This window comes from Nicotiana tomentosiformis, chromosome 8 (genome assembly GCF_000390325.3).
Source record: "Nicotiana tomentosiformis chromosome 8, ASM39032v3, whole genome shotgun sequence".
Lineage (NCBI taxonomy): Eukaryota > Viridiplantae > Streptophyta > Magnoliopsida > Solanales > Solanaceae > Nicotiana > Nicotiana tomentosiformis.
Window position 1 is genome coordinate 81,970,626 of NC_090819.1, and position 25,532 is coordinate 81,996,157.

At 37.7% G+C, this 25,532-nt stretch overlaps 1 protein-coding gene across 1 annotated transcript; it reads left to right on the forward strand.

Moving 5' to 3' along the window:
• Positions 1 to 16,174: 16,174 nt before the first annotated feature.
• LOC104091392 (uncharacterized) lies at positions 16,175 to 23,967 on the forward strand. Its single transcript, XM_009596716.4, has 8 exons — positions 16,175 to 16,642; positions 20,016 to 20,174; positions 21,028 to 21,359; positions 22,019 to 22,358; positions 22,715 to 22,863; positions 22,970 to 23,063; positions 23,503 to 23,574; positions 23,678 to 23,967. Exons 1-8 carry the CDS (start codon positions 16,280 to 16,282, stop codon positions 23,720 to 23,722), a joined length of 1,554 nt encoding a protein of 517 aa, XP_009595011.1. The 5' UTR covers positions 16,175 to 16,279; the 3' UTR covers positions 23,723 to 23,967.
• Positions 23,968 to 25,532: the final 1,565 nt, after the last annotated feature.

Sequence of the window (25,532 nt, forward strand, 5' to 3'; positions counted from 1 at the left end):
TAAACGAGAATCCAAAACAGGGCCTGTTCGGGTCGTCCAAAAATGGGCCAGTTCGGGTTGTTGAAAGAGGCCTTTTTTAAGTCCTATCCCCTTCATATATTAGGCTGATAATAGGGAAAAATAACCAGACTCATTCTCTGTAAAACTCCTCCCAAATATTTCCCCCAAACCCCAATTGATTTTCTCCCCCTTTCAAGTTCTAATCGGAGGTAAAGCCTAGAGTTTGAAGAACCAAGATAGGAGCCGAGTTATACAACAAATAAGGTAAGTTTACTTCTCTCTTTCATCCATTTTTTTCTGTTGTAGATGTATAGTAAGTCGTTCTATATTTGTAAGAACTCACGGGACGGTGATCGGAAGCCGTGAGTTCGAGTTATTCACTTGTAGCGGACTGTTTTGTGGACTGTTTTGTGGACTGTTTTATGCTTTTAGGCTGCGTATTTTACTACTATTTTGTGGAGTTTTGGAGGAGGAAAGGTGTGGAGAAACACCACATAAATGCAGGATGTTGGGCTGGTCGTTCGTCGTAACATTTTCGGGTTGTTGACACTACTACGGTAGTCGTTTTGTGTATGAAGAGATTGGGGTGTGTTGGGCTGTTTTGTAGTATTGTGTGGTATGCATAAGGTTGGAAAATAATGTATATATGTTGTTATTGTTGTTTTTGGTATTATTGGTGTTATCTTGAATTTGGAGGAAGTAAGGATTATAGGGGAAATGCTGTCTGTTTTAATACAAAATAAGCATGTCGTTCGTTGTGCGATAGTTATACATTTTATAACTTAATGATAGTATTATTATTGTTGTTGTAGATTAAGGTGAGAAGAGGCGAGTTCAACTTGGTGATTGAAAAGAGTGTGATAAGGTATGTTAAGGCTAAGCCTTCCTTCATTTTGGCATGATCTCGTAGCTACATGTGTTAGTAATGAGACATAAAGAGAAGTTCGTATTCATGAATTTATTCACATTATTCAAGTCTCATAAGTTACAATATTATTCCTTATCGAGACTCTATATTCAATTTAGTATTATCTTCTTCCAGTCAAGAGAGCAGCAAGCCTATATATACAGTATTACAGTATTTTCATTACCATCGAGCTATAATCGATGGGCAAGCCCCTATTGGGCAACCTCTGATCAGATGGAAAGTTATATACCGAGCCTACTATGGCCGAGCGCCTATGAACGAGCCTACTACGGCAGAGCAGTTATATATACCGAGCCTTATAAGGTCGGACAATTATTTTACTTACTATATTGAAGGAGTTGATTCAGTATCAACAGGTAAGTATATCTCCAGATCATCTTTGACTCCCAATTACTTTAAGTTATTATATTATCAGTTCAGTTTCAACTTTCAGTTATGTTATTGCCTTATATACTCGGTACATTATTTTGTACTGACGTCCCTTTTTCTGGGGACGCTGCATTTCATGCATGCAGGTTCAGATCGACAAACGGGTATACCTCCTCAGTAGGTGTTTCCAGAGTTCAGCATGATCGGTAAGCTCCACATCCTTCGGAGTTATCGGGTCTAAGTTTTCGTGTACATCTTCTGTATGTATGTATATATATTATGGGTAGGTCGGGGCCCTGTTCCGATCACAATATATCTATCAGTAGAGGCTTGTAGACATATCCTGTCAGTTAGTGCATTATGTTTGGATTGTAGGCCTGGTATGTATATTTTGGTGGTTTGTCAGTTGTAGTAGTTATGACGGCCTTGTCGGCCCAACTTTATATTGATATTTAGTTAGCGCTAGTTTCCATTCAGTTTTATATTTTACTTCGCAAATTATCTTGCAAGGTGACCCCTTGGACAAATTATGACATTATATGCTCAGAGTCCCTTAGTCGCAATTTGGTACACTAGGTTAGTTGAGGTACCGGGTGCCAGTCTCGCCTCCAGGTCGGGGCAAGACAGTTTTGCAGACTCTTCATCATCACAAAATGTATGCGAAGTTTTCAAAGTGTGAATTTTGGCTAGAATCTGTCACATTCTTGGGTCATGTTGTCTCTAGAAAAGGAATTAAGGTTGATCCTCAAAAGATTTCAGCAATAAAGAATTGGCCTAGACCTACAACACCAACTGAGATTCGCAGCTTCTTGGGCTTAGCAGGGTATTATAGGAATTTTGTAGAGGGGTTATCTACTCTTGCTTCTCCGTTAACTAAATTGACTCAGAAAGCGGTTAAGTTCCAATGGCATGATGCTTGTGAAAGGAGCTTCCAGAAGTTGAAATCAAGATTGACTACAACGCCGGTGTTGACCCTGCCAGAGGGTACAAATAGATTTGTGGTATATTGTGATGCTTCAAGAATTGGGCTTGGGTGTGTGTTAATGCAACACGGCAAGGTTATAACATATGCTTCTAGGCAACTCAAGAATCATGAAAAGAATTATCCAACTCATGATTTAGAACTTGCGGCAGTGGTTTTTGCATTGAAACTTTGGCGTCATTATTTGTATGGTGTCTATGTGGATGTATTCACAGACCACAAGAGTCTCCAATATATTTTCAAGCAAAAGGAGTTGAATCTGAGGCAGAGAAGATGGCTTGAGTTACTCAAGGATTACGATATCGATATTCTATATCACCCAGGGAAAGACAATGTGGTGGCAGATGCTCTTAGCCGAAAATCTATGGGTAGTTTAGCACACCTGGAGGCAAATCAAAGGTCATTGGTCAAGGAAGTCCATCGATTTGCTAGTTTGGGAGTTTGTCTTACGGACTCTAATGAAGGAGGGGTAACTGTGCAAAATAGGGCTGAATCATTGCTTGTTGTGTAAGTCAAAGATAATCAATACAACGATCCATTGTTGGTACAACTGAGGGAGGGGATTCATAAACATAAGGCTATGGCTTTTGCGCTTGGCACTGATGATGGTACACTAAGGTACCAGGGGCAATTATGTGTTCCGAATATAGATGGTCTCGGGGAAAGAATCATGATCGAGGCTCACGCTTATAGGTATTCCGTGCATCCAGGTTCTACAAAGATTTATCACGATCTCAAGGAAGTCTATTGATGGAATGACATGAAAAGGAATGTGGCGGACTTTGTGGCAAGGTGTTTGAACTGTCAGGAGGTCAAGGCCGAACACTAATGGCCTGGTGAGTTGGCACAAAACATAAAAATTCCAATATGGAAGTGGGAAATAATTAATATGGACTTTATGGTAGGATTACCTCGCACTCCGCGCAAGTGTGACTCAATTTGGGTGATTGAGGATCGGCTCACAAAATCAACACATTTTTGCTAGTTAAATCTACCGACACAACGGAACAATATGCTCAGTTGTATATAAAGGATATAGTCAGGCTACATGGTACTCTAGTTTCTATCATTTCCGATTGAGGGGCTCGGTTCACGGCAAATGTTTGGGAGAAATTTCAGCATGGCTTGGGTACTCAGGTGAATCTTAGTACAACCTTCCATCCACATACCGACGAGCAAGCAGAGTGGACTATTCAGACGCTTGAGGACATGTTGTGTTCTTGATTTCAAGAGTAGATGGAATGAACATTTGCCACACATAGAGTTTGCTTATAACAACAACTTCCATGCTAGTATTCGGATGGCACCATTTAAGGAATTATACGGTAGGAGATGTAGATCTCCCATTGGGTAGTTCGAGATTGGGGGAGCTGAGTTTATAGGGCCAGACCTCGAGCATCAGGTTATGGAAAAAGTTAAAATCATTAAGAAGCTATTGCAAACTGCTCAGAGTTGTCAAAAATTCTATTCGGATGTTCATCGCAGAGGCTTAGAGTTCAAAGAAGATGATTGGGTATTTCTGAAGGTTTCCCCCATGAAGGGTATAATACGGTTCAGAAAGAAAGGGAAATTGAGTCCGAGGCATGTTGGGATGTAAAAAAGCATCCAGAGGATCGGTGAGGTGGCGTACAAGCTTGAGCTACCACCCGAGATGTCATTAGTGCACCTGGTATTCCATATGTCTATGTTGAAGAAGGTAGTTGGAGATCCGTCAGCTATTGTGCCGGTTGAGACCATTAAGGTTAATGAAGAATTGTCATATGGAGAAATTCGAGTTGCCATTATTGATAGGCAAGTCCGAAAGTTGAGAAATAAAGAAATTTCCTCCGTGAAAGTATTATGGCGAAACCAGCAGGTTGAAGAGGCCACTTGGGAGGCCGAGGAAGAGATGAAGAAGAAGTATCCTTACTTATTTCAATAGCTGTGTAATCCTTTTTATTAACTTGTCGCCTATGAATTTTGTATAACTTGTTTAGTTAATATAAAGGTGTTCCTTTTGATTATATGTTGTTTACATGAGGCCACAGTTGGTGTTGTTATGAGTTATATTACATCGTTGGATTCTGTACATGTTTTTAGGATGCGATTCTGGGGCTCTCTGACATGCGGATAGGCCTGCTTACAAAGGAAACTCTAGCGAAATTTTTGAAACTTTGAGGAGTTAGTTAAATTTGGGGTTGCTGGTGTGGTATATGGAAAACAAAACTGAGATGCATAAGGTGGTAATAATGGACCATGATCCTCATTCAAGGACGAATGATCTTAAGTGGGGGAGGAGGTAAGGCCCCGTAAACCTTTTCCTAATAACCCGATTTTTCGTGATGCCAAAGTAGGCGTAGAGGTTAATAATAGAAGAAATTCTTCGCAGCGAGCTTGCGAGCCACGGTTTGGACTTTTTGTATTGAACAATACGCTGGAGAGTTGAAGGAAAATGTTGTGCAGAAGTAGGCATTTATGCGGCCCATACTGTGACCGCAGAACCACTTTGCTGACCGCAGACTAGTCGCAGAGTGGGGCATTTTTTATGTTAATTTCAAGGCTATTATGCGACCGCATAACCGTTTTGCGGGCTGCACTCTTGTCGCATATCCCGCCTTGGGATTTTTCGGAGGGAGGTTCTGTGGTGCACTATGCTACCGTAGAACCGTTCTACAGTGCACTATGCGACCACATAACAGGTGTGCAAAGCCGCATAGTGACCGTAGACCAGGTGATTTTCTTTCCAGTTCTGTCAATCAGATTTTGCAGTCATTTCGCGGACCGCATAACCTGTTACGGAGCTTTATTTTTGGGATTTTTAAACCTGACCCTATTCCACACCATTTTGAGCACATTTATAATATTTTAGAGTGAGAGAGAGGGTTCTTAGAGTGGGGGAGAAAACTTCAACCATTATCCATCAATTCTTGCTCAATCATTGAGGATTAACAAAGGAAGTCTTAACCCTAAAGGTAAGAATCTATGTCCTAGCTCTCAATTTCGAAATTTTGCAAAATGGGGTAATTAAAGAGCCAATTATTAGGTGTGGGGGATTGTTGTCTTGCATGCATGTATCCTTGAATTATGTAGGAAGGTTTTGAGCTAAAAATATTAGAAAATGGGTTGGGAAATAATGGAATCTTCCACAAAAGAGATTTAGAGCCTTAATGCACACATAGTGTTTGATAAAATGCTCAAATGAGCTAAAACAATGACCATCTTCCTAATTTTTGGTTCAACTTGTTATATTTCTAAAATAGGTTGAATATGCTAAGAATTCTGGATCATTTTAGAGTTTGAGAAGCTCAATTGAGGTATGTTGGCTAAACCCCCTTCTTCTTAGAATTGAATCATACGGTATTCATGTAATTGGGGTAAGTCCTTGATCATTATTGAATTGGCTATTCCTAATGTGGTCGTGTTGAAGGATGTATGTTCAATATTTATTCTAAATGTTTCATCATGTCATCTTGCCATTTGAGGATGTGCTCAAAAAGTGGAAAATGTGTTAGAAATGTTAAAATTTCATGTCAAGATCGAAATAAAGGTTGTTATGCCAAATTATATGAAAGGCCTCTATGTGCCTAAGATTTTTTTCCAAAATGCTCATATGTGAATTTAATGTCTTGATTGGGAAGCCCTATTGTTGTTGATAATGATAATGATATCTGAATGTGGAAAAGGGAACTAGAACTATGAAATACGGCCAAGTGCCAAGAATGACTTTGTAATTGTGATCACTCGTGCCAATGAATCGAAAAGATATGAAAGAAGTATGATGTGAGATGATTGACTGAAAAAGGTAACGTCTTGGGTGAGACGACCTAGCCGATCGGGCCGTGATCGGACGCCATGTCGCACACATGGTGGTGGCGGCTACTTAGACATTTAGGAATAATTCCATTCTTTGATATTCTGGATCGTGCGATGAAAATAATTGTGCAGATATTCCTCCTCTAACTCGTGCATTATTTTAACTTTCAGTACATGACACCTAAGAAGAGAGCAAGAACTGGACAAGATCCAACGCCGCCTTAGGAGTGAAAGTTGACCCTTTATTTGGTGAGGCGGGTGAATACCCGAGGGGTGAGGATAATCCTCTGACTGCTACACTACTTGATTCCACTACACCTGACCAGGCCACACCAGTTCCTGTACCTACTGGGGGTGCGGCGGTTCCTCCAACTGATATTTCAGTTCCACCACCAGCTCCAGCTTCCGATTCTGGTGTTTCTGATGTGGATCTTAGGGGAGCTATTTAGATGCTAACTCAGATAGTGGCTTCTCAAGCCCAGAGATCAAATGTTGCACCCACTTTTTCTAGACAATAAGGGGATTCTAGTGGTTCCAGGGTGAACAGGTTTCTTCAGTTGGATCCTCCGGTTCACGGGTGCTAATCCCGAGGAGAACCCACAAGACTTCATTGACGAGATGCATAAGACTCTCCCAGTTATGAGCGCTAATGAGACGGAGTGAGTGGATTTGGCCGCCTACCGCTTGAAAGGGGTGGCTTATTCTTGGTTTGAGTTATGGGAGGACTCTCGGGAGGAGGGGAGCCATCTAGCGAGGTGGAATGAGTTTGTTGATGCTTTCATAGACCATTTTTTACCGACCGAGACTAGGGTAGCCCGTGCCGTAAAGTTTGAGAATCTTAAGCAAGGGAGTAAAAGTTTGTGGGAGTATCACATGGAGTTCACACGTCTGTCTAAATATGTCATTCTTATGTTGCCTACTATGGAGGCTAGAGTGCGCAGATTTGTGCAGGGCCTTAGACCATTGGTTATCAATAAGGCCGCTATAGCTGCCTTGAATTCAGATATGAACTATGGGAATATGGTAGCATTTTCTCAAGCTACAGAGAACCGTAAGTTGAAGAACAAAATGGAGCGAGAGGGTACCAGCAAGGCCTAGTCCGCGGGCAACTTTGGGGAGTCATTTGGTAGGGGGAGGTCAGCCTTTAGGGGAGGGTCATCAGGGCCATCCTAGTCTGTTGCTTAGTCTTCAGTCAGTGCACTGCCAGCAGGTCCCAGTCAGTATTATGGGGATCATTTCAGGCCCCATCAGGGCAGCAGGGGACCCCACCAGCAGGGCCGATCAGGAGGGAGTTCCAGCAGCAGCAGAGACCCTTATTCCCCAGGTGTGGGAATATTCACTTAGGGATCTGCTACATGGACTTACCTATGTGTTACGGGTGCATATTGAGGGGTCATATTCAGAGAAAGTGTCTTTTATCCCACCACGGTGCGGCAGGGGCACAACACAACCATCCAGTTCTGCAGCTGCCACATCTTCAGCACCTTGTCCTATGTTACCCTTTATGTTGCTACGATATTTGGGATAGAACCGAAGCAACTTCATGAGCCGTTCTCTGTATCTACTCTAGTTGGGGAGTATATTGTGGCCACACGAGTTTATAGGGGTTGTGTTGTCTTGGTACGTGGTCGGGACATCGTGGCTGATCTCATTGAATTGGGGATGGTTGATTTTGATGTAATTTTGGGAATGGATTGGCTTTATTCATGTTTTGCCAATCTCAATTTCCAAACTAGAACTGTGAGGCTTGAATTGCCTAATGATCTAGTTGTTGAGTGGAATGGGGATAATGTGATGCCAAAAAGTAGGTTTATTTCTTACCTTAAGGCCACAAAGATGATCCACAGAGGGTGTATTTACCATTTAGTCCAAGTTACGGACACCACTGCTGAGGCAGCTACACTCTAATCTGTTCTAGTTGTGAATGAATTTCTAGAGGTCTTTCCTAATGAGCTCTCTCGGATTTCACTAGACATCGATATTGATTTTGGGATTGATGTGATGTCAGATACGCATCCTATATCCATTCCACCATATAGGATGGCACCAGCAGAATTGAAGGAGCTAAAGGAACAATTGAAGGATTTGTTAGAAAAGGGTTTCATCCGACTGAGTGTGTCGCCGTGGGGTGCACCAGTTCTCTTTGTGAGGAATAAAGATGGATCACTGAGGATATGTATTGACTACCGGCAGCTCAACAAAGTCACAATAAAAAATAAGTACCTGTTACCAAGAATAGATGATTTGTTTGATCAGTTACAGGTTGCTAGATACTTCTCCAAAATTGATTTACGATCCGGGTATCACCAATTGAAGATCAGGGAGGAGGATATTCAAAAACAACTTTCAGAATTCGGTACGGGCATTTCAAATTTCTGGTAATGTCTTTTGGGCTAACAAATGCCACGACAGCTTTCATAGATCTTATGAATTGGGTTTTCAAGACTTTTCTCGATTCCTTTGTGATAGTGTTCGTAAAGATATTCTTGTGTATTCACGAGGTCGAGAGGACCATGCCGATCATCTCAGGGCAGTTTTGCAGACTCTTCATCAGCACAAAATGTATGCGAAGTTTTCAAAGTGTGAATTTTGGCTCGAATTTGTCACATTCTTGGGTCATAATATATCTAGAGAAGGAATTAAGGTTGATCATCAAAAGATTCCAGCAGTAAAGAATTGGCCTAGACCTACAACGCCAACCGAGATTCACAGCTTCTTGGGCTTAGCAGGGTATTAGAGGAAGTTTGTGGAGGGGTTCTCTACTCTTGCCTCTCCGTTGACTAAATTGACTCAGAAAGCAGTTAAGTTCCAATGGTCTGATGCCTGTGAAGGAAGCTTCTAGGAGTAGAAATAAAAATTGACTACAACGCCGGTGTTGACCCTACCAGAGGGTACATATGGATTTGTGGTATATTGTGCTGCTTCAACAATTGGGCTTGGGTGTATCTTAATGCAACATGGCAAGGTTATAGCATATGCTTCTAGGCAACTCAAGAATCATGAAAAGAATTATCCAACTCGTGACTTAGAGCTTGCGGTGGTAGTTTTTGCATTGAAAATTTGGCGTCATTATTTGTATGGGGTCCATGTGGATGTATTCACGGACCACAAGAGTCTCCAATATATTTTCAAGAAAAATGAGCTTAATCTGAGGTAGAGAAGAACTTGAGTTACTCAAGGATTATGACATCGATATTCGATATCACCCGGGGAAAGCTAATGTGGTGGCGGATGCTCTTAGCCGGAGATCTATGTGTAGTTTAGCACACCTGGAGGCATATCAAAGGCCATTGGCCAAATAAGTCCATCGATTGGCTAGTTTGGGAGTTCGTGTTTCGGATTCTAATGAAGGAGGGGTAATTGTGCAAAATAGGGCTGAATTATCGCTCGTTGTGGAAGTCAAAGAGAAACAATACAACGATCCAGTGTTGGTACAATTGAAGAAGAGGATTCATAAACAAAAGACTATGGCTTTTGCGCTTGGCATGGATGATGGTACACTAAGGTACCAAGGGCGACTATGTGTTCCAGATGTAGATGGTATCCGGGAAAGAATCATGACCGAGGCTCATGCTTCTAAGTATTCCGTGCATCCAGGTTCTACTAAGATGTATCACGATCTCAAGGAAGTCTATTGATGGAGTGACATGAAAAGGAACGTGGCGGACTTTGTGCAAGGTGTCCGAACTGTCAGCAGGTCAAGGTCGAACACCAACGGCCTGCTGGGTTGGCACAAAACATAAAAATCTCAATATGGAAGTGAAAAATGATTAATATGGACTTTATGGTAGGATTACCTCGCACTCCGTGCAAGTGTGACTCAATTTGGGTAATTGAGGATCGACTCACAAAATCAGCACATTTTCTCCTAGTTAAATCTACAAACACAATGGAACAATATACTCAATTGTATATCAAGGAAATAGTTAGGCTACATGGTACTCTAGTTTCTATCATTTTCGATCGAGGGGCTCAGTTCACGGCAAATTTTTGGAAGACATTTTAGCAAGGCTTGGGTACTCAGGTGAATCTTAGTACATCCTTCCATCCACAGACCGACGGGCAAGTAGAGCGGACTATTCAAGCGCTTGAAGGCATGTTACGTGCTTGTCTTCTTGACTTCAAGGGTAGCTGGGATGATCATTTTCCACTCATAGAGTTTGCTTATAACAACAACTTCCATGTTAGTATTCAGATGGCACCATTTGAGGCATTATACGGTAGGAGATGTAGATCTCCCATTGGGTGGTTCGAGATTGGGGAAGATGAGTTGATAGGGCCAGACCCCGTGCATCAGGATATGGAAAAAGTTAAAATCATTAAGGAGCGGTTGAAAACTTCTCAGAGTTGTTAAAAATCCTATTCGGATGTTCGTCGCAGAGGTTTAGAGTTCAAAGAAGATGATTGGCTATTTCTGAATATTCCCCACATGAAGGGTATAATGCGGTTCAGAAAGAAAGGGAAATTGAGTCTGAGGTATGTCGAGCCATACAAAATCATCCAGAGGATCGGTGAGGTGGCATACAAGCTTGAGCTACCACCCGATATATCATTAGTGCACCCGGTATTCCATGTGTCTATATTGAAGAAGGTAGTTGGAGATCCGTCAGCTATTGTGCCGGTTGAGACCATTAAGGTTAATGAAGAATTGTCATATGAAGAAATTCGAGTTGCCATTCTTGATAGGCAAGTCCGAAAGTTGAGAAATAAAGAAATTGCCTCCGTAAAAGTGTTATGGCGAAACCAACAGGTTGAAGAGGCCACTTGGGAGGCTGGAGAAGAGATGAAGAAGAAGTATCCTTACTTATTTGAATAGCCGTGTAATCCTTTTTATGAACTTGTCGCCTATGAATTTTGTATAACTTGTTCAGTTAATGTAAAGGTGTTCATTTTGATTATATGTTGTTTACATGAGACCACGGTTGGTGTTGTTATGAGTTATGTTACATCGTTGGATTCTGTACATGTTTTTAGGATGTGATTTTGGGGCTCTCTAATAGGCGGATAGGCCTAGTTACAAAGGAAACTCTGGCGAAATTTATGAAAATTTGAGGAGTTAGTTAATTTTTGGGGTTGCTAATGTGAGGTATGGAAAGCAAATGAGTTGCATAAGGTGGTAATAATGGGTAGTGCGCTGGGGAGTTGAAGGAAAATGTTAGGCAGAAGTAGGCAATTCTGCAGCCCATTCTGCGGCCGCAGAACCACTATGCGGACCGCATACTGGTCGCAGAGTGGGGCAGTTTTCTAGGGCATTTTTTATGTCAATTTCGTGGCCATTATGCGACCGCATAACCGTTTTGCAGGACACACTCTTTTCGCATATCTCGCCTTGGAATATTTCAGAGGAAGGTTTTGCGGTGCATTATGCGACACTGAACCATTCTGCGGTGCACTATGCGACACAGAACCGTTATGCGGTGTATTATGCGCCTGCTGAACAGGTCTGTGGGCCGCATAGTGATCACAGAACATGTCAGTTTCTTTCCAGTTCTGGCACCCGGATTTCGCGGTCATTTCGCGGACCACATAACTATTATGCGGTCGCATATGCAACCGCAGAACTTGTTCTAGAGCTTCATTTTGGGGGGGGTTTTAAACTCGACCCTATTCCGTTAAAACACACCCCATAGAATATTTTGAGCACATTTATAATATTTTAGAGTGAGAGGGAGAGTTCTTAGAGTGGGGGAGCAACCTTCAACAATTATCCATCAATTCTTGCTCAATCATTGAGGATTAATAAAGGAAGTCTTCAACCTAAAGGTAGGAATCTATGTCCTAGCTCTCAATTTCGAAATTTTGCAAAATGGGGTAATTAAAGAGGCAATTATTGGGTGTGGGGATTGTTGTCTTACATGCATATGTCCTTGAAGTATGTGGGAAGGTGGTGAGCTAAAAATGGTAGAGAATGGGTTGGGAAATAATGGAATCTTCCACAAAATATCCTTAGAACCTTAATGCACGCCTAGTGTTTGATAAAATGCTCAAATGAGCTAAAACCATGATCATCTTCCTAATTTTTGGTTCAACTTGTTATATTTCTAAAATAGATTAAAGTTGCTAAGAATTCCAGATCATTTTAGAGTTTGAGAAGCTCGATTGAGGTATGTTGGCTGAACCCCCTACTTCTTATAATCGAATCCCACAGTGTTCACGTAATTGGGGTAAGTCCTTGATCATTATTGAATTGGCTATTCCTAATATGGTAATGTTGAAGGATATATGTTCAATATTTATTCTAAATGTTTCAGCATGTCATCTTGCAATTTGAGGATATATTCAAAATGTGGAATATGTGTTAGAAATGTTAAAACTTCATGTCAAGATCGAAATAAAGGTTGTTATGCCAAATTGTATGAAAGGCCTCCACGTGCCTAAGATTTTTCCCAATTGCTCATACGTGAATTTAATGTCTTGAATGGGAAACCCTATTATTGTTGACAATGATAATGATATCTGAATGTGGAAAAAGGGATCTAGAACTATGAAATACGGCCAAGTGCAAAGAATGACTCTGTAATTATGATCACTAGTGCCAATGAATCAAAAAGATATGAAAGAAGTATGATGTAAGATGATTGACTGAAAAAGGTAACGTCTTGGGTAAGACGGCCTAGCCGATCGGGCCGTGATCGGATGACATGCCGCACAAATGGTGGTGACTGTGCTGAAAATGATAATTGAAATTGTGGTTATAGTTAATGTCTCAAGTGAGACGACCTAGCCGATCAGGTCGTGATCGGACTCCGTATAAGAATACAGTGGTATTGTGAATTATGGAATATCGGCACTAAATATCACCCAACCTAATAACTTGGAAATTGACTTGAAAACTTATGTGATCTTAAACTTGATGTTTTAATGTTATTTGAAGCTCGTATTAAGTTCTTGTTTATTTCCCTTGTATTATGTGCTATTCGACGGTACTAACGTCCCTTTTGTCGGGGCGCTGCATATTTAAATGGATGCAGGTGGTTACATAACATGTAATGTTGATCAGCGCTAGTGGCACATCCTCTTCCCAGCAGACTTGGTGAGCCCCACTTCATCCCGGGGGCATGTATTGTATCTTTTGTTCCTATTATTATCATGTCTCAAGTTATATCCGGGGCGTTTTTGCCGGCACTATCATAACACTCTTTTATATCTTTTAGAGGCTCCGTAAACACTATGTGGGTTGTATATGGGTGTTGGGAATGTTAAACAAGTTATGTTGTGTTTGATCACTTGTTCCACTCGAACTATAAGAAATGTGTATTTTGAGACTTAAAGGCGCAATGATTAATGAAACAATTTAGGATTGTATGAATGAGCTTTCTATTGTATAATTAATGAAATCACGTCTTTTCTTGATCATGGGTGAATTGGGTAGAAAGTATTTAACATGCTTGCTCGGTCGGGTTCACTCGGTTGAGCGCCGGTCGCACTTCTCGAGGTTGGGGAGTGATAATATGATACTTTAGTACCCTCCTTAGTCAAATTTTAACTTAATTAAATGTCCATATACAATTTACCATTTATATACAAATTAGTTTTAAATGAGTATCCCTTTATATTAGCAATTGAATAATGAATCAGTTATTTCCCATCCTCTCTCTCTCTCTCTCTCTCTCTCTCTCTCTCTCTCTCTCTCTCTCCGTCTCTCTCTTATGCGCTCTCTCTCTCTCTCTCTCTCCCCGTCCCTCCCTATCTCTCTATCTCTCATTATTTGTTCTTTCCCCAATTTTCTTCATCTGATTTCTCTACTTTTTATCCTTTCATGTTGTATATATTTTTAATGGAATTCATCAATAGATTTCAATCATTTTATAGAGTTTTAACTTAGCAATTTTCTTTCATGTTGCACAATTGGTGTTCAAATTGAAATTGTTAGTCAATAAATTTTGAAAGTATTTGACCCTCCACCATTGACAGCCATTAAAAAGTTTTGAAACTTTGAATTCGAATTTAGATTTTCAAAAACCATTATTTGTTTGGATTACGTGTTGTTGCAAACAATTGAGAATATTGTTTGGAGTTTATATCTCAATTTTGAGGGTGTTTGGTGAAGATTAAACTTGATTTTGGCTGAATTTCATATTGAAACTCGAAGAAGAACACATGGAATACAATATACTTACGAATTTGTAGTAAAGTTGTATTATAATTATAAAGTTATATATATATATATATATATAATATTGTATGAAAATTGAAAAACAGTTATATAATGTATGGATTGTTGTATAAAATTTGTATTTAAATTATCAATACTATCTTTTTACATAAAGTTGTTGATATGTATCAAAATTGTATTAAGAGATAAAGTTTGATTGGAATATTAGAGAGGAAGAAGCACACCCCACATACAAAATATATACAAATTATATACAAAATACATATAAAAGACATATAAAGTTTGAATGAAAATTATATTTAAGTTGTATGATATTGTAGTTGTATTTAATTGGGTAGAAATAATGTATAAAATTTGTAGATAAGTTGTAAATATGTTGTATACCATATAATTAGTTGTATGCAATTTGTTTTTACTATGTATGCTGTTATAGATATTTAAATTTTGCATTAAATTTGTACGAATTTTATTTTTAATTTGTATGTTGATGTACCATACATTGTTCTTTTCTCAGTTGATTTATTAAGGAAAGAAAAGTAGAGGATGGATTCTAAATCGACTCATGTGCACTGATTCATATTTGTTTGAACGGAAAAAGCTTGAATATTGATGGTAACCAAGTGATTTTGGTGGAGAAATTTCGAATTTTACATTAAAAGCGCCACCGTCAGCAGTCGATCCATCGGGCAATTACCGTAATACTAGTCAGGCATTCGCAAGTTGAAGCACAATGTGCCTTCTGGAGTGCGCACCTTTCTCATGTGGTATCAAATAATGTTAAAATTCTCTAAACATCTGAAATCTTCCCTTCTATTTAGAACTCGTGACCCCCATACAGGAGAAAAAATATAGCAGGCAACATGTTCCTTATGTCAGTAGCAGACATCCGGCTTAAGCCATGGTCGACACTATCAAGAACTCTTCGAAACCCGTCCTCACATAACCAAGCCATCAGATTTAAATTTTTCCAAGTAAACCAAATCACGCAAGCCGTCAACCCAAGAGTATTACCACAAAACACAGGTAACGCATCACCACTTCAAAGAAACTGAGTTTTATGTGAGATTTGAATTTTGTGTAAGAAATTAATTAGGTAGCATAGATTCTTGTTGGAAATACTAATACAAAGTTAAATCTGAAGTTTGGAGGCGATTGAATTTAATTTGAAATCTGCTAAAACTTTGAATCTGCTCAATTATGCTTTAAGTTATATGATATTATATTTAAGTTGTATGATGTTGTAGTTGCAATATCGGCAACCTATAACTTCTCTTAATAAAATTGGACCAAAGGAAAAAGAAGTTGGGCATGAATTATGCTGCAAATTCCAGTTATAACAAGGAAGTTGCTGGGATTTTGAATTGTTATGAGATCAGGTTGAATAGGGATGAATTGGGCAAAGCTATAAAGACAAGTAGTGATGAAGGCTTAACTGTTGTGTCACGCAATATTATTCTAAGTAGAGATAGAGAGTAGAGTTATTGTTTCTAAAGTTAGTACTAGAGTTTTCCTTTGCATCTAAATGTTCATTTTAGTTTTTCTATAGCTAATTACGGGCAGGAGGAGATTGGGGTTGCCAATGATAAGGAGATGTAACTCAGTAGGTGGTAAAGAATAGGGAAAGAAAAGAGGAAAACTATATAACTAAATCTCCTAATTTAAGATATTAATAATGGATTGTATATAATTTTTAAGTAATTCTTATTTAGAGCGGGTAATATACAAAATAGAATAATTTGGTAAATAAGTTTCAAAATATTATATAGGAAGGAAAAATTTCTTAAAAATAGCGTACTTTTGAGTTTATCCATTAGTCAAAACTTGTATGCCTTGGTAATTCAATTGAATGTGTAATGCCGATTGAGTTTACTCAAGGTTTGATATGAGGAAACAAATATCAAGAAAGCAGGCCGCAGATACTTTCAACAAGCCCAGGAATAAAGAGTCCAAAGACCTTAAAGCCCAATAAGCCCATCTTCTCCAGTTACACTCCTTAGGTCAAGAACAACCAAAACCTTCTGCTGCCATTCTTCTTCACCACTGTTAATCAGTTCCGCCCTAAACCCTAACCCGCGAACTACGATTCTCAACAATGGCGGCGTCTTACGAGTACGAAGACGGAGGTTTCCAACAGCAACCGGATTCAGCCGGTTACGACCCGAATTTCGTGCCGGATTCGGTAAAATCGTTCGTCGTTCACCTGTACAGGCACATTAGGGAGAAGAACGTTTACGAGATTCACCAGATGTACGAGTCCTCTTTTCAGACTTTAAGCGAGCGTATGTTCAAGGAAACTCCGTGGCCTTCAGTTGACGCCGTTGCGCCTTACGTTGACAACGACCACGTATTCTGTTTGCTATACCGTGAAATGTGGTTCCGTCACTTGTACGCTAGGCTTTCTCCTACTCTTAAACAGCGGATTGATTCCTGGGATAATTATTGCAGCCTTTTTCAGGTTCCCTTTTTTTTTTCTGTGTTAAATATGTTAGTTTAGCGCCTTTTTATCTCTGTCTTTTCTGTTGTTGTGTTGGCTTGTGTAATTATGTTTATTCATTGTAGCTATTTCTGCAAGATACCATGTGAATTAGGATGTGTTGGAATTAGTTTTGTGTGAGCTCAATAAAACTAATTCGCTTCAATGACAAGCTAAATGAGGTCAGCTCCATGAGTATCCATTGGATTTAAACTATATACACCACACTGTAATGAATTTCTTACACTACCAGTGTAATTAATGTTATTAAATGGGGTTGCCTGCAATCACCTTTTAAGTTACTTGGTTGTGTAAATATTTTTTACACCATCTGTGCTTGGAATTATACTCATATCGATTTCGCTGCATTTGCACACTTTTTGTTCCAATTCTCATAATTTGGATTCTTTCACACTAGAGGTTTTATTTGATTTCTACTTACATACATGGCTCTGTATAGACTAAACAGACTCCTTGCAAGTCGATATAGTTTAGGCCTAGCATAGTAACATGATTGCAAAGCTAGATTCATATTTGGAGTTTGAAAATGTTTTTTGACATGTATTGGTGACTAAATCAGGATTTTGAGTTGAAAGATTTTTAGCATTTGGTACCTCATGTACTTTTCTGAATACTAATATACTTTTGTTAAAAGTATTCTCTTTTCTGTAATATGTGTTGCTATGGTATATGTGCTTATAAGCATGTTGTCCTTTTAGATGCCAAACACCCTAAGTTCACTATGTTTGGGATCTTTTTAATATAATCTATTCTAAATAATGGTTACTGGCGTTGGAGCACATCATATTTGACCTCAACTCCCTAAATCATGCTTATTCTCCATAAAAGAAAGAAAAACAACTAAAATAGAGAGAGAGGGGATGACATAATATCCCCCCAACAGGAGACCGGTGACTACTATGGCTCTAGAGTCTAGAGTACTCCATAAGCCTAAATGAATCATTTTTATCAATATTGTTGATATTCAGAATTTGTATGTTACTATAGTAGCTCTTGGGGTTCTTAAGTTGCATCTGAGACAAATTAATTGGACCGAGAATTAAGTTTTTTAATTGGGTTCAAGAAATTTTTAGTGTCAAGTTATAGCTGTAATGCAAGGAATCAAATGCAGGATGGGGACGGGGTAAGAAATGTTCTCTGGTTTGCTCCTGGCAGTTGTTTGTTGGAAGTGTTTTCGCTGTTTTCTTGTTGTTTATAGGCATTTTTGATTTTTCTGGTGTTATTTGTTTGACATAGGTTTAATAGGCAGAAAATTATGTGTATAGGTTTAATAGGCAGAAAATTATGTGTATGTTTGTATAGTTGATTTTGTAAGTTGCTTTTCTCGTTTCTGATTTTTCAATTCTTGTGGTATTTATCTATTTTATGGTGGGTGGGTCATATGTAAGGAAACAATGACACTATTTGCTAGATAATTTACTCCCTTTGTACCAAATTGGTTGAGTGTTGATGGTATCTGTTGTGGATGCCCTCTTTGAGGTGTTCAAAAATTCTAGAAAGTCCTTGCTAGAGCCGTGACTACTAATGCCTCATTTTTTGGTGATATAATTATAAGCTAATTAGGCACATAATTTGAAATGTTACTTTCGCTTGTATATTACCCAGGAGTTTAAGATGTTTGTTTTACTTATGTTATTCCTTAACAAAAATATATTTGACTTGTGTATTATACACGTGGTAGTGGAAGAAGATATTAACATAATAGTTGAAAAGTTAGAAAGATAAAATGTCACATCACAGTTTAAAATTTGATAGTTAAATGAATTTGAATTCTAGATGGTTGGAAGTTGTATTAAATAATAATATTATTTGTTGTAAACATTTTGGAATTACTCTAAAAGGAAAAGATTATCATATAAATATATTGTTTGTACTAGAAAATAAATGATAGTTAAGAAGTTAATGCTGAAAATAATTTACCAATAAAAGTTTGATTGGGGAAGCCTCTCATGGAAACTTTAAATTGAACAGTAAACTGAATTGAATTATTCAAAACTTGAAAGTTGCAGATATTAATATTATTCATAGAAGTATGTCAAACTTTTGGGACACATCAAAAGTCTAGAGTGTGTTCTAAGGACAGAATAAGTAGATGAGAGACGTGGCGTTGGGCCTAATGCTCGGATTAAGTTTGTGTGCATTGATTGCATGTGGAGTCATATTAAATGAAGGGGGGGGGGGGGTAGAGGGAGGGACAATTTGGAATCAGGATGGTTTTTTTACTTGGGGTAAATGGATTGTGATTAGGGCCCTTGGCTAGGGCTTCTACTGTTGGATGGTTAAATTAAGATGGAATCAAGAAAGACCGTTAAAAAATGTGAACAACTCGATAGGAAAGATGAATCAAGAAAGTGTTTTGCAGATAGTGGTCATTTAAGTAAGTGAAAAAACTAGTCACTTGATTTGCTTCTAGGTGTAGTAGAATGGTGAACAAACTAGTAGAAATTCATTATACAATCATATTTTAAAATAGTGCTATAATAGGTTGACTAGTTTACACTGCAAGGTTTTTTTTCAAGCATGAATCAGTCTTGGCCAGACTTGGGCTTGAAAAAAGTATTATGTCGAGCTCCTCCACTCCCTCAGAAAAAAAGGAAGAAATAAAGAAAGGTTTGAGGTGAATTCGGTCCGACTAGCTCGTGACTTGGCTTATTTGATTTTTATTTTGAACAAGACCAACATTTCATAACCGAGCTTCACTATAGAGACTCTTTTAATTTCCCATCACAAGTTTTGGCTTACTTTTTCTGGTCATGTCTGCTATTATGTGTTTTGGTACCTCTTGTTCCCTCAAACTATACACCGACATGGAGACATTTGTTAAATATTTATCCTTCTGGCTATTTTGATAGTTAGTTTTGGCCAAGTTTTACAAGGAATGAGGAATGGAATAATGCTATCATTTCCAAGGGTATGCTTACTCTGTAGTTACCGTGGTGGTTATATATTACTGTGAGATTATGAATAAGTACAACAAGAACAACTTAGTGTTATATAAAATTTCTTTGAGAACATTTGTATTCCGAGACTGTTTGTACTGTATAAATTTCTTTGTCTCTCTCTCTCTCTCTCCTGATTCTATATAATCTCTCCATTTTGGGAGTCTTATCAAAATAGTTAATAGCATCTATTTGGTAGATGGACAAAGTTGGGGGCCAGTACTATGTGGGTCTTGCAGGACGAATGTCTTTTTTGGGTGATGAATGCACTTTATTTACATTATAGATTGTGGTAGCTATAGTACACTAAGCTTGCAGCTATGGAACAAAGCTGTCATTTATTGGCCTTGTGAAATAAGTCCAGAGTTTTACATACAGACTGTGCATTGCTGTAGGTTGTGCTGCATGGTGTGGTGAACATGCAATTGCCAAATCAGTGGTTGTGGGACATGGTAGATGAGTTTGTATACCAATTCCAGGCATTCTGTCAATACCGTGCAAAGATGAAGAACAAAACTGCGGAGGAGATTGCATTGCTGAAGCAATATGACCAGGTATGGCTTACAGATTGCAATGCCTTTTCCTCTCCGTTTTGTTTAACCTATTAATATTGTATGATTTATAAATTCTGAAATATACTTTTGAAGTTTGTTTGGTTCTCTATATTACTTTTAAAGATATTTTAACATTTTCTCTTGCTTTTCATTATTGTTTGCATAATTACTCTTTTAAATTTGGTGATGACTTGGTTTTAGATAAAACTAGGAAAATTGTTTTAAATATTACAACATCGACTCGGGGTGATCTATGTTCACTTGAATTATTGGTTTCAGGAATTATGTATCTGCATATATTATAATGCAGTAACTGCAGTCTGCAACATTATTTTTATAACTGTGCATCCTGCAACATCGTTTTCTGGCATTTTTAATCTGGTTTTCAGTTTATTACCCAGAGGTCATTGACGTGCTACATTTGAGTAATAGTTGCTCTTTAGCCTGTACTAAGGTCATACATTGCTGTGGCTGAGTAAGAGTTGCTCTTTAGCTTAGCTAAGGTCATATGTTGGCGTATGATGTTCATGCATGAGTGGGCAAAGGTTTAATGGCTTTAGTGATGGGATAAAAAGTGATGGTACTTTGGTATTGATGGATATGAATTAAGCATTAAAGTGCAAAGTGGCCATTATATGAAGATATCGGATTGGTTGTAAAACACTGACTTGGACATTTAAGATGTTTGTTTTTACCCATATATTTTGGTATTATGATTTGTATTGGATTGGTTGTAAAACACTGACGTGGACATTTAAGATGTTTGTTTTTGCCCATAGATTTCTGTATTATGATTTGTGTAAATCATGTATCATCTTGTCTAAATAATTTCTCTAATAATGATGTTTATTAGGCTTGGAATGTCTACGGTGTCCTCAACTTCTTACAAGCCCTTGTAGAGAAATCTACGATAATCCAAATATTGGAGAGGGAGAAGGAAGGTCTTGAAGAGTTTACTGCTACTGATGGGTATGATTACAGTGGTGGAAGTAATGTCTTGAAGGTTTTGGGTTATTTCAGCATGATAGGCTTGCTCAGAGTTCATTGTCTGTTGGGTGATTATCATACTGGCCTGAAGTGCTTGCGTCCAATTGACATAACTCAACAAGGTGTTTACACCAGTGTTATTGGGAGCCACATAACCACAATTTATCACTACGGCTTTGCTAATCTTATGTTGAGGAGGTATGTTGGCAATTATTTTGGCCCAGCTCTTGCATTGTGTCGCATCTACTGCACATTCTGTATGATCATGCACACTTTTATATAGTTAAGAAATTATTAAATGGATATCTTAAAATCTGCATTCCATTCTTCATTGTGTAAAATTGCTTGTAATGTAATGTTATTATCAAATTAAAGAAACTAGCGGAATCTTCAAAAAAGGACTGTTGCCTTTTGTCATCGGAAACTGAAAAGATACAGTAGAGGCAAATGACATGATTATATAATTTGCAGCTTCACTAACCGGCTGATATTAAGAGTAGTGTGCACTTTCTTTTTCTTAAATGGTTAGGTAATGTTACTTTTCTGTGAATTGGAGAAGATACTGACACGTCACTTATTATTTATCCACTGAATCTTTCTCAAAATAAGATAGTTTAATATTGCTGGCTTGCAGACAATTTGTAATAACAGTGGAAGTCGGATGATATTTTACTTTCTTGATCATGTGATTAGATTTCATTCTGCGAAAAGGGGTGATTCTCTTTTTTTCTTCTTAAATCAACAAGGTGCCACCTCATCAAGTTCCTAAGTGCTCAAAGTTCTAATTGTGTTTACTTTGGCTTTAGCCGAGTAGTTTTATTTTCCCTAATCTGGAAAATGGATTCATTGTGTTACAGGTATGTAGACGCTATCCAAGAATTTAACAAAATCCTTCTATATATTTATAAGACAAAGCAGTATCACCAGAAGTCACCCCAGTACGAGCAGATACTGAAGAAAAATGAGCAGATGTATGCTCTGTTGGCTATATCTTTGTCACTGTGCCCTCAAGTGAAACTTGTTGAAGAAACTGTCAATTCTCAATTAAGGGAGAAGTATGGTGAGAAGATGGCGAGAATGCAAAGATATGATGATGAGGCTTTTGCCCTCTATGATGAACTTTTCTCATATGCTTGTCCAAAGTTCATTACTCCCTCTGCTCCAAGTTTTGAGGAGCCTCTTGTAAATTACAACCAGGTATACAACTGTTTTAACTGGACTTAATTTCTGGCCTCTTTATCCAACTTGCAAGCTGAGGTTAAACATATAAAGCAACAGTAGATATAGATTGTACTCCTCAGTCCTCGATGCAAATGTTCATTTATTGCTAGAAACGTTTGCTTAGAATACATCCAATTTGCTCCTCCGTCCTCCATGCAAGCATCCTTGTGTAGTTCATGTGTACTATTGGTCCTTGTTTCTCATTTCTTGGCTGCACGTTTTGAACTACCATGAAAGGATGGCTTTGTATGCTCACATCACATCACATGTTTTCTTCAGCTTTTACTCTGCTGTGGCATTGCTGCTAAATTTTGTTATGTTGTCTGCTTCAGGATGCGTATAGGCTACAGTTGAAGCTCTTCCTTTATGAAGTGAAGCAGCAACAATTATTAGCCGGTGTTAGGACCTTTTTGAAAGTTTATTCAACAATCTCCCTGGGGAAGCTTGCAAATTACATGGAAGTGGATGAACCCACTTTAAGGTCTCAAACATCTTATGCTTTTAGTAGATTTGTTATTGTGCACTTTTTCAAGTGATCTATGATTTTGTGGGCTTATACGTGATATACTGAGTACAATATTACACAGGACAATTTTGATGACATACAAGCACAAAACACATGCTGTCGATTCCGATGGGAAGATAACTTCTAATGCTGATGTGGACTTCTACATTGATGAAGTAAGAAACACATGTTATGTAAATATCTGGTTCTTTTTTGTTCATTTACTTCTTTCTCCATTGGGTAATAGTTGGCTGACAACAATATTTATTTAACATAATCTAGATAATGTGTGTGGTTGTGGTTGTTATTCTTGTTGAATTTTATTCAAGATAATGCTTTTTTGAGTAGTTCACGAATAGTCAACTTTTTGTTGGCATCTACCTTTGTTGTCTGTCGAGAGATGCAAACAAGTACTGTGGCCTGCTTCTCTTATTTGATTGTGTTGCTGGTTCCTATGTCTTAACTTTTGGATTATTCTTTCCCATAAGCCCTTCAGCACTAATAGTCTGTCTTGGAGGATAAATATATGTGAAATCTGATCTTAGTTCTTCTCTCGTGAGTAGAGTAAATACTTGATACGTTCTGTGAAGTGATTCACATTGTCTTTGGTTTCAGGACATGATCCGCGTAGTAGAATCTAAACCCGCCAAGAAGTATGGAGATTACTTCTTGCGTCAGATTGTGAAGGTAATTCGTCTATAGCATTTTAAGTCAGTTTTTTCTTTCAATTTCTCTTGCAAATACTCATGCAATGTGCATAACTTGATTGCATCTGTTTGTGTTTTTCCAGCTTGAAGGGATCATGACTGATATTGACAGGATAAAGCTGGAGTAAGCTATCTTCCTATGTTCTAGTATTAGTGCTAGCTTATTTTGAGCTTTCATTTTTGTACTCGAAAGCAAGGAGGAAAATGCGGAAAGTGGAAAAAGTATACATTTTGTTGTTCCCCCTATGAGACTTGGTGTTACCGGAAGTTGTTGATTAATGACCAGTTAAATCCAATTTTTTCTAGTGTTGTAATGTCTTAATACAAGGTTGGCTTTTGTTAAAAGTTGAAAACCCCTAGAGCTTTGGTTTCAGCTGACGACGTTAACTGCTTGCATTAGATCTGTTCTTGATGCTTGCACTGCCATTTAAATCTGGTGCTTATGCTATCGTTGACTGATTTTGTAGGTATAGTTTAATACTGGGTTTTGTTTCTCTTTCAGCATTGAGTTTATGGTTTCTACCAAAATATGGTCGATTTCATCGATATAATCTAAAGGGAAAAGGGCTAAATGTACCCCTCTACTTTCATATATTGTCTACATTTAACTTCTGTTATACTATCGGTTTAAATTTATCCCTACCGTTATACTATCGGGTTAAATTTACCTCTACAATCAGCTAACTTTTAAAAATATCCCTTGATTTGTTAAGTAATCCAATATCTCCCAAATTTCTTTTATTTAAATCACTTGTTCTTCTTGGTTCACTATTTTTGAAATAATTTGCATTTACCTGCCTTTTGAATTAGAGAAAAAAATAAGAGTAATATTAAATAATACAACCGAATAAACAAAGTATAGTAAATTGAAAAATCTAAATTAGGTAGCTTTTCTAAATTCTAAAAGTATTTACAGCATAGAAGTTTCTCGGAGACTTTATATTGTCTAACTCAACTTTGCTTTAATTAAATAGCTACACATTTTGCACTATTAAGTTAGTCGATCGAACTCTATACTAATCAGACAATGACAAAATATATTTGAATATACATGTATATATATGATGATCAGCTGCATATAATACACAATAAATAAACACTAAATTCCACGATGTGTATATGATTAAAAAATAAATAAAAATTTAAACCATTTTTATTTATTACAAAAAGAGAAATGGCTGCATTGGTAATAAAAAAAATTATGAATAATTTGTATAGTCTAGTAACTTTAGCATTCGCATCAATAAGAATTTTTGAAATTAAAATAGTGAACCAAAAAAAACAACAAGTGATTTAAATAAAAGAAATTTGGAAGATTTTGGATTATTTAAAAGATAAGAGATATTTTTAAGAGTTTGCTGATTGTATGGGTAAATTTGGCCCGATAGTATAATGATATGGGTAAATTTAACTCGATAATATAACGAAAGTTAAATGCAGACAATATATAAAAGTAGAGGAATATATTTGGCCCTTTTCCCTAATCTAAAAGAACTGGTTGTTTTTAAAATCAGAAAACGATTTAGTTTCAATTATTTGGTCAAGCATTTGCAGTTTATATTTTCTGGATACATGTTCTTGTTATTATCGGATAAGGAAATTGACTGTCAATAATCTTATCTGCCCACAAAATATCTCTACTTTACCCGTAATTGTACACAACTAATAGATGCATAACATATGTTAAGCACACCGACTTTTTTCACTTAATTATAGTCAATTAATATAGTTTTTGCGTTATATATTGCCTTGGTTTATCTTTATAACCGATCATAATATTGTATGATAAGGAAAGAAAAGCGACTTTTATAAAGTTAAATTAATAAGCAGGCCTACTTTTCTTACTCCTAAAACTGAAAGGGGTATTTTCTTAGAAGTATTTTTGTTGCTAGTAAAAGATGGTCCAGAGCATGAGCCCAAGATATTTTACATGTGAGA

Bases quoted from the DNA above. Each gene is read 5' to 3' on its own strand.
- LOC104091392 (XM_009596716.4), top strand. From the start codon at position 16,280: ATGGCGGCGTCTTACGAGTACGAAGACGGAGGTTTCCAACAGCAACCG. The intron at 16,643-20,015 runs GTTCCCTTTTTT...GCATTGCTGTAG, and splicing joins ATTATTGCAGCCTTTTTCAG to GTTGTGCTGCATGGTGTGGT. The intron at 21,360-22,018 runs GTATGTTGGCAA...ATTGTGTTACAG, and splicing joins GCTAATCTTATGTTGAGGAG to GTATGTAGACGCTATCCAAG.